The sequence below is a fragment of the Manacus vitellinus genome, unplaced genomic scaffold (genome assembly GCF_001715985.3).
Source record: "Manacus vitellinus isolate BGI_N305 unplaced genomic scaffold, ASM171598v3 scaffold_25_pilon, whole genome shotgun sequence".
NCBI lineage: Eukaryota > Metazoa > Chordata > Aves > Passeriformes > Pipridae > Manacus > Manacus vitellinus.
In genome coordinates this window covers 6,184,421-6,193,832 of record NW_021939882.1, presented here as the reverse complement: position 1 = coordinate 6,193,832, position 9,412 = coordinate 6,184,421, and the positions used below count along the sequence as shown (strand labels likewise).

The following is a 9,412-nucleotide window of genomic DNA, read 5'->3' as shown; positions in this document are numbered from 1 at the left end:
GCAGACATCATAAAGTTAATCAATATCCATGTACAGCCTTTTCCTGGGCATATTTGATTCTTAAAAGAGTTCTTAAAATTCTTAGAGTGAAAAGGCATTTAATTTGCATGCTGTCAAGAGAGAGACCAAGTGCAGGCAAGATTTTTGTATACATCAATATCACATGTCCTTAATTAGTGAAATCCCATCCTTACAGCAAGAACTGATTTCTAAAAGAAACAACTCCAAGAATTACAGTTGATGTCTACATGATCCACAGAGAAATTTCAGAAATGAAGTCAGCAATAAACCTTTAAAAACACAATAGCTTTCTTTAAATCACTCCTCTCCAGTATATCAAAGAGGGGTTTGGTTATTACAAGCTTTTTCCCAGCCTGGTGTCTGTAGCAGTGAAGTGTTTGTGCTCTGGGAGTCTGGGGGTACCAAGGGCTGAGAAACCCTGTCTGCTGCTGTCAGCACTTCCAGCTCAAAGCAGGAATAAACCATCCCTGGTGTCAGTGCGAGAACCACAGCAGTGGCACAGATCCTGTCAGAGTCTGTTGGGCAAAAAATATACTGAGCTACAACATATATGACAGCAAAGATCTGAGACAGAGCCGTGCAAACTGCTCAGATGTTAGAGACTCACTGTCACTGCTACCACAGCTTCTGCCCGAGCTGCAAAAAGCACCACAGAGCCTCTGGAAAATGGTCATCTCCCCATTGCCTGGATGTGGTACTTCATTCTCACCTTCCCCCTTTCCCCACAAACAGCTTTCCCTTGGATTTATTTCCTCCCATACAGACCCAGACATTAACTACACGGGCTTGAACCCTGACAGTGACTGCACTGCACTGCTCCCTCGTGACAGGCAGGTGCCACCAGCACTGGCACAGCCCCTGGCAAGGGACTGAGAGGTCCATGCCCTCTCTGTCACGGGCTGCCCAGACAGCACCAGGTTTCAGGGGTACTTTTTTCCAACATCGAACACGGGGCTTTTTTCAGGACACTGCTGTGGACTAAGGGAGGCAGTTCTTGGCAGTGATTAATAAAGCTTTGCTGGTGCATCTTCAAGCAGCTCTCATGTTATTTCTAGGCCCACAGCAAAATTCCTGGCAAGCATACACCCAACCAGAAAGGACTGCTTGAGCAAAAACTTAGAAGATGCTGATTCTGTTATTCAGGGCACTTTGCATGTATCTGTCAGGACTCAACTCCCAGAGAAGGCAGGGTGCCAAGGCACTGCAGAGATTAAAAATGGAAACCAGGAGTTCTGGATAATTGTTCTCTATGTCCTGGACATGTGTGAGGCAGTCACATCTCAGCTGTAAAAGCAGTGTGTATAATCATGTACTTATGACCTTATATATACCTGGATTTTCTTTTGTAGGTGGCTTAGTATTTTGAAGAATTCAGATGTACAACTTCACATTCCCACTGCCAGAAACTCTTCATTAATGTCTTCAGCAGCAGCTGTTCCTGAGAAATGCTTTGAAAACATGAAGAAAATGTCATCAAACACATGGTTGTTTGTGGTTTCTTCAAAACAATCACATAAAATGAAACAGATGTGTTTATAAGCATAAAAATCTCTGCAAAACACTAGTAACTGAACAGCATTAAAAACATTAGACATTCATTACACACATGGATGTTAAACTGACATTAATAAAGCTCCAGTGTGAGGCATTTATAGGTTAGCAAATGCAAAAACATCAGGGTCAAAGGCTCAAATTAACCTGGGGATTACCCAGGAGGAGAAGTCAAGGGGAGGCAGCAGACTTTACCAAGAGCTTGGCAAGACCTGTTTTTGTAGATTTAACTTTTTTTTTTGCATTTTCCTGTCACATTTCGTAGCTGTTTCCACCGTTCAGACACATCAAGTTAGAAATTTCACTAAACTTAATAATCTTCCACAATCTGATCTCCTCATTCCCTCAGATTCCAGAACTTTTCATACTCTCAAAGCTTCATTTCCCCCCGTATTTGTCTTGAATCATCCAATAAAGCTCACTTTTGACTTTGTAGCTGTTATATATTCAAGATGGTTACATTACTTTCGATATACACCTGTATTAATATACCAAAAATTAAATAAAATCAGACAGAAACCTCACAAAGACATTCAGGTAGGCCATGGCATAGTCTATATAACTCGGTGGTATCTCCTGCTGGACATTATCTGCCAATCCCATGTCTCGACGGCACGACCCCCTGGCCGAGCCCAGTATCACAACTGCCGACTGTGAGGCACCTCCATTTTCTGAGACACATTTCACCTGTGTGTAAAACAGGTAAGATGATATTTCCTGTCCTCATGGCTCCCTTGTGCTGTTTCCTTCATGTCTGGAAATGCTTTAACATAAAACACGTGTTAGGATGAAAGGAAGCAAGTTGTCCTTCGAGGCAGTGGATTTTTCATTGAACAGTGAAAAACTGTGTTGCAGAAAGGGAAGTTCTGCTGAGCTGTCAAGAAAACAAGGAGCAACAGTAGATAAAATCCTAATTTCTCTCAGAGAGTCTTAACACAGAGTATTGCTGCAACAGCAAGCACAAGTGAGAGCTCTACAGCTTAATAATAGGCCTTGCAATAGAAATGCCTGTAGTAATTTTTTTAAGCAGCTACAGGACACTTGTGATTCCAGGCAGATTTTGATATACAGTATTATGATGTGCTGTAAAGCAGCTCCATGCTGCTTGGATTCATTGCCAAGCAGTTCACAACTACATTGACCACAAATGGGGAAAAAATGTCTTGTGGTAGTAGGAGTAGTTCTTTTTCCCCCCCCTGTTTCACTCCCTCTTTAACAGTGCTGGGAATGACTGGGGACATTAGTATTCAGATGGAGAGAGGCTGTGACAAAGACCATGACTACAGGGCCTCCTGACTGCTGTGCTGCTGCCAGTGATGTGGAGGGGACTGACTCCGATGGCTCCGTTTCCCAACAGCCCTGCCCTGGCACAGAGAGAACAGACGGGCGATTCATAACGCGGGCACGGTGCTCTCAGCTTTGCAGTGTTAGCTTTGCACTTTGCATGGGAGAATGATACCAGGTGAGCAGATACTTATCTTCGTGCAGGGATTGCAGATATTTGTCCGAGCACGTGTGTGTGTTTGTTTAGAAAAGGACAGGTGAAGCGCCAGTGGGATCACACCTTCTTTCTGCGTGTGTTTTCCTGGCAGGATTTGGAAGCCTCATGCAGGATGTGCTGTGGTGCTTCAGTCAAGTAAAAGGAACTATAGACGTTGGGGTGACAGAAGGTAAGTTTATTTCTCCTTTTGCTGCTGCGATCAAAAATAACTTGTCGTGTACATCTTGCCTGGCTGGTGTGCAGGGAGGTTGTTCCATGTTGTTGGGAGCTGCTGGCACAGAGCTCGGTTACACTCCTTGGTTTCTGCCCTCCTTATATGTTTGTGCATCTGAAAGAAATGGGTCTCTCAAAGTAGCTGCTGAACCAGGAATTTATTTTGAAGGCACTATGGCTTAATCATATCAATACCCTTTGAAATAGAACTCCTTTTGGTTTTCAGCTGTTATTTACAGAGTTTTTCAGGGAATTGCAAGACCCTCTCCCACTATAACCTCATTTACTGGAATCAGTTCTGGAACTGAGGGAGAATCATAGATTTACAGAATCATGGGCCATTAGATTAATTTCTTCTACTTTGTTGTGATCCATGAAGTGTGATGACTTCCTTAAAAGCACAGTCTTGTAAGTCTGAGAGGTCTGAGTCAGCCCAGGCCTTTGACAGCAGAGTTCTGACTTCTGGTGGGAATGTGGCTTTTCCTGGAGCACTGTCACCTGTCCCACTTCAGTGGCAGTTTGGTTATGCTGCTTTTGCAGAAGAGGTTTTCACTCTGTAACCACTGGAGACTGCAGTCGGGCACAACACTCAGGAGAATATTTAATTATTTATTAAATCTCTAGAGAAAAATCCCACCACAGTGATTAAAGCCAAAATATTTTTTTACTTTTTTTTTTTTTCCAAATTGTTTGCAAGTGTTTTGAGCTTTTACTGTAGAATCTGCAGATCTTTGTAAATGATCAGGAGCACTTGTTTGCTACTTTAGGATTAATGAAATGCAAGGCTGCCTCTTCTTGCTCACTATTCTTTTCTTAATGTAATCAGTTATCAGCTGAGGGTTATAAGTTTTCTTTTTTTACCATTGGAGGCTCAGTGCTGGAAGAATCCAGAGGCATGATGACAGGAAGGAACACCTGTGATTTTTTTCTTGGGGTAACCTGGGCTCACAGAAGAGTAAATTCTGATTTTTATCTGATGGATAACACTTAAAAGCTGTATTCAGTGAAACCAGTAATGAAAAGGTGATACCATTGGTGTGTTGAGTCTGGCCAACAGGTACAAATAATATCAGCATGACTGAGCAGGAAGCTTAGGAGAGTGTTAGATGTGGGATGGGCTTTGGTTCTTGTGCTGGTTTGTGTTTGTATCTGAATGTGCATGTGTGTGGGTACAGATGTATACACACATGAATTAAGTCACAGATGTGGTACCACAGATACCTCACCTTCATCAGAAGTTCATCCATAACTTGTTACTGTTATGTGAATCTTTGTGGCACATTTTTGACCTTCAGAACTCTTGGCAACATCCAAGCACCCTGAATTTGCACGAGGTGATTCCATTAGTAATTAGGAAGCATGTAGTTGTGTACAGTCAGGTGAAAGATGTTACTGTTATGTTTACAATGTTCTGCACCTTTGAATGTAGTAGAGCCTTCCTCCTTCAGCAGGATGGACTGTCATTCTGGTTTTCAAATAAGATGATACTTCAAATGTTGCCAATAATTCTGCATTAATTCAATGCTAATTGCTTGCTCTTTTCCACACGTGTGAAGCTGCATGAACAGATCTACACAAACTTTCTAATTTTGTTCTTTCCTTGTTTGTTGCTTTCCTTAACTTGAAGAATGGCACCACAGTCCATGGTACTTGTCCCGATGAAACCACGGGTGTAATGGATCCTTTAACCGACGCAACTGTGGGGATGAATGAGCTCCCTTGTGCATACACGGGAGGCTGGGACATCTTTCAGCTGCTCAAACACTGATTTCAGTGTTAAACTTGAAGTACATGATGTTGCTGATTGCAGTTGCGGTGTCACAGCGCTTTGATCTACATTTCCTTACTGCCAAAAGGAAACAAGTTTTAGAGATCTTTCCCTATTTTGATACATTGACAATTAGCAGTCTAGTGTAGACAACCGCAAACCCAAGAGGTGAAATCTCCTCGGGGCTGCTCATTCGGCTCCGGTTCCGGGAGCGCGGCAGTTTCGGGATGCGCGTCCGTCTCCCCCGGGATGCGCTCCCGGTGCTCGGCTCCCGCCGGCCAGGGGGGCCGCGGCGGAGCGGGGCGGGCTGGGACGGCCCCGGCCCGGGCCCTGCGGCTCCTGCGGGGGCCGGGGGTGTTAGTTCGCGGCGGGACGGGCTTTAGTCAGCGCTCCGGCCGCGCCGCATAGCCGATGCGGCGGGGGGCCGGGGCCGGAGACGCTCCGCTCCGCGGGGCGGGCCGGGCCGGCAGCCCGGGGACCGCCCTCCCCGCCGTATCGCTCCGGTGTTCTAGCTCGGTCCGGGCGGAAGATGAATTTATCTCGCGGTACCTCCCGCTACCTGTTCGGCCGCCGGCGCGCTGCGCTCCGCCAGCTCCACGCGGAGGTACGCGGGAGCGCGGGGGGCGCAGGGGGCCCGGGCGGCACCGCCGGAACGCGGGAGCTGCGGTGACGGGTGCCGCACGGCTCCAGCTGTGTGTAGCTTGTAGATGTGGCCTTTAATGCATCCGGATATTCCCGAGGAAATGGAACCATCCTGCTCTGCCCGCCTCCGGTTACCCGAGACCTCTCCCTCCACCGGCAGAGCCTGTTTCCAGGTCTTGGCGAAAACAGCTTTGCAGCAATTTGGGAAAAGGGAAATGTTCTCAGCAGTGTTTGAACTTTGCGTTTCCAAGGTAGGAGTGCAAAGTACCGGGGGTGTGTTCGCCGAGACTTCCGTGGGACTCTCCCACCGGAGAGCCCGTTCTTGCGGATTCATCCCCGTCTGACGCGGTGTGGGAGCTGCCGGACGGGTCTGCGGATCACCCGCAGTCACCGAACAGCTCCGCGGGATCTACATTCCCAGCACTGCTGCTCCCCGTGTGGAACCGCGGCGGCTTTCCACATTTGCCCTAAACGAAATTAGTTAATGAGGAAAACCACCACCCTGTCACCCAGCTTTCTGCAGACCCATGAGTCTGTGTGCATGGCTGAAGAACCAACCTGACCCGAGAGGAAAATCCAGGCGAACGCTGCAGGGATGTGAAGTGAAAGGGGCAAGGAGGGCGCACTTGGCAGCAAGTGATGACACTCCAGGCTAAGTTATTACATTAGCTGGGGTTTCTGTAGTTCAGTGCAAGCAGGCAGTATAGACTTTTTTTGTTGTTGTTTTAAAGTTTCTCTGAAGTTCTAAGTAGATATAATGATCCCAGTGGATAACTGACTGTGCAGTTCTTTCCTTGAAAATTTCTTTGAAGATTTCTTTTTGTTTTCATGTTGACTTTGTCCAAAGGCACAGTCTCTTAAGATATCCTGAATAAGTCACTTCTGGATTTTTGTACTGGAATAAGTAAGTCAATGGAGAAGCAGACCTTGCTGTTTTAGGGGAGGTCATATGAGACTACTGAGGGGGGAAAAAAAAGAGTTAGAGAAGGAATGTCACATCAGTGTGCAATCTATTGCAAACAATATAGAAAGAATGAAACTTGAACAGAACTGTTTCTTAGACCCATTATCAAATGCATATAATAAACTTGGGGTGAAATTGAGGTTTGTTCCAGGCTTAATCAATAGCAAAACCAAGAGGAGAACCCAGGTAAGAGCTGTGTCCTGCTTGAAAAGGCAGTTGAATAAATAGATTTTTAAAAAATCATTGGGGTAAATATTATGTATTTGACAATGAGTGTTTCTTTCAAGACCTCTGAAGAACGGCTGGCACCACGCCGGGGCTGCAGCTGCGACCGAGGCACAGGGCAGGGACTGTCTGTGGCGAGGGTGGGCACGGGCCGGTGGTGCAGCCCCGCTCTGCCCTGCCCCCGAGGACAGACAGTCCTTGTGCCCGACCTCCGCCATCCCCCGAGGGAGGGCACAGCCGCCGGTGTTGTCCCGAGGGGCTCCAGGACGAACAGAGCTGTTGGCCCCGTCCCACGTGGTGCCCACTGCTGCTGCCCCAGCCGTGAGCCCACGGGGAGCTCGGCCGGACACGGAGAGCTCTCCTCCCACCAGCAGTCCAGGTCTGTCCTGCAGCAGTTCAAACAGAAAGTGAATTTACATTTAATCTTCAGGAATGACGTGTGCTTCCAAATTACAGACTGCATCTGGAGGGCAAGGGAGGGCACGGATGAATTCTGATCTCTGCTGCTTGATAAGTCAGAGCAGCTCCTCCCTTTTCTGTAGCTTCTGTGTCTTTTCCTGTTTGGAAGTTATGATAATTCCCAGAGCATTTTTATGAGTAGTTCCCTGGCTTACAAATGCTCCAAAGAGCGGAGCAGTACCCGTGTTTCAGTAGATCTGAGGTAACTCTCTGTTTGTTTTCTCTGAAACCTTTTACAGATTTCTGTTTTTCCGTGTCTTCTCAGCTTGTAACCAGGCTTTGACCAGCGTTTTGGAGGTTCCAGTGGAGGTGACATGAAGGCCGGGATGTTTAATCACTTGTGTTAGAGCTGATATTAAAGCTTAGCTCAAAGGTGCCCTTAAGCTAGAGGGTTAGCTTTGTAGGGGTCTTTAACATGAAAGCTCAGCCAGAGGCACCTTAAAACTAAGCTCTTTACCTTGGGGGCACCTCCAGGCCAAGCTTTTGGCCTTTGGAATATTTTTGAGTGATATATGTAAAAAGTAATAATGATTTCCTCATACACTCCAGGCAGAAGATTCCTCCATGAGTGACCGCAGGAAGTGTGTTCAGGTTTCAGTGGGATCAGTGGAATAGGCCAATTAACAATGTGAAGAAAGGTCTGCTTGGGAACTGTTTAAAATGTGCTGCAAAGCTCCTGGTCCCCAGTGCCACCCTGTCAGTGGGACAGAGCAGGGACTAGGTGGCTGGTGGCTGAGGGGTTCCTCCACTGCACTCAGTCCCTGCATGGTGTGTCACAGAGCAAACCCTGGTCCTCATGCTGGAGAGCTCTCACACAAAATCCTCAGCCTGCAATCAACCTAAAATAGCCAGTTTTCAAGACTTCACCTTTGTTATTATGATGACCCTCACACTTACCACCAGCTTGTCAGTTTTGTTCCTGCTGTGTTGACCCTGAGTGGGTTGATTTTCCTAGTGAGCCATTCCGATGGCTCTGACTCAAGTTAATTAGGCATCAGCAATTGGGAGCTTCACTGAAGTTCTGAATGACCCTGGAATGAAACCCACATAAATTAAGTTTGCAGCAGCACTAATCCTACAGGATGGTGTGAATTAGAGGTACAGTATGGTTGTGTAAGTATGCAAATATGGTTTGGTGTAAGGAATAGTCTATAATTACATGAAGAGAGGCCATTAGTGTAAGGCTGATGGAGGAGAACACCAAGTTAAGACTGAGCTTTCTACAATAATTGCATTTCCTGATTTAGCTGTTCTGCAGTTTCTCATTCTGAATGCCACATCAACCCTCTCTTTCGAGTGAAGAACATCAGACCGGCTCTAATCTCAGGTATTACATTAATCAGGGCTTGCACCATGTGCAGGAGTCCAACTGTTTGGTCAGTTTGTTCCACAATAGTAAATGAGGTTAATTCTGTGTGGTCACAAAGAACTGGATTGTGGCTTGGGGAAAAAGGGCAAATTCCCCATCCAAAATACAAAGCATAGTGTCAAGCTGAAGCAGCACAGTGTGTGGAAACTATTCCTCCTTCCAGTGAGCTTAAGGCCTTGTTTCTGTGACAACCATTCCTCCTCTTTCATTCCTGTTTGGCTGAAGGAGGTGAATCCCAGAGCATGGCCCCGCTCTGGCGGTGGTTCCAGGTGTGAGGCGGGTGATGTGCCACAGCAGGGATGGGAGAGGAGTGTTGTTGGCCTGCTTTAATGTGAGACATGATGAGCTGTGTCCTGGCTGGGCATGGCAGGGAGCTGCCATGGCAGGGATGCTGCTCAGGACCTGGCAGGATGCCCAACCCACTGTTTGTTGCTGGGTTCAGGTACTGGTGTTCGGGCTTGGCGGTGATGCAGGTGGGTCAGTTTGTTCCACTGGGGATGGTCAGTGCATTTGTATTTTTGTTGTGGTAACTCAGGAGTGGAAATACTTTTCCTTGGCTGCACTGATTTGCACTTTTTCTTATTCTATCCATATCAAAGCCTTTTACAAAAAAAAAAATATCATTTTTGCGTCTGCTGCTGCTCCTTGTACGAGTGGGTCCCATCCCTGTATGGACGCTGGGCTCCGAGCTGGGAGCTC

The 9,412-nt window shown here is 46.8% G+C and overlaps 1 protein-coding gene across 1 annotated transcript in view; it reads left to right on the top strand.

Moving 5' to 3' along the window:
• The first annotated feature begins 2,928 nt into the window (after positions 1 to 2,928).
• The window catches only part of PPP2R2B (protein phosphatase 2 regulatory subunit Bbeta), a 65,449-nt gene continuing 58,965 nt past the window's right edge, over positions 2,929 to 9,412 (top strand). The window contains exons 1-2 of the mRNA XM_008927872.2: positions 2,929 to 3,034; positions 3,165 to 3,242. Of these exons, the coding sequence (XP_008926120.1) occupies positions 3,025 to 3,034; positions 3,165 to 3,242 (88 nt within the window). The 5' untranslated portion in view covers positions 2,929 to 3,024. The remainder of the gene's footprint in view (positions 3,035 to 3,164; positions 3,243 to 9,412) is intronic.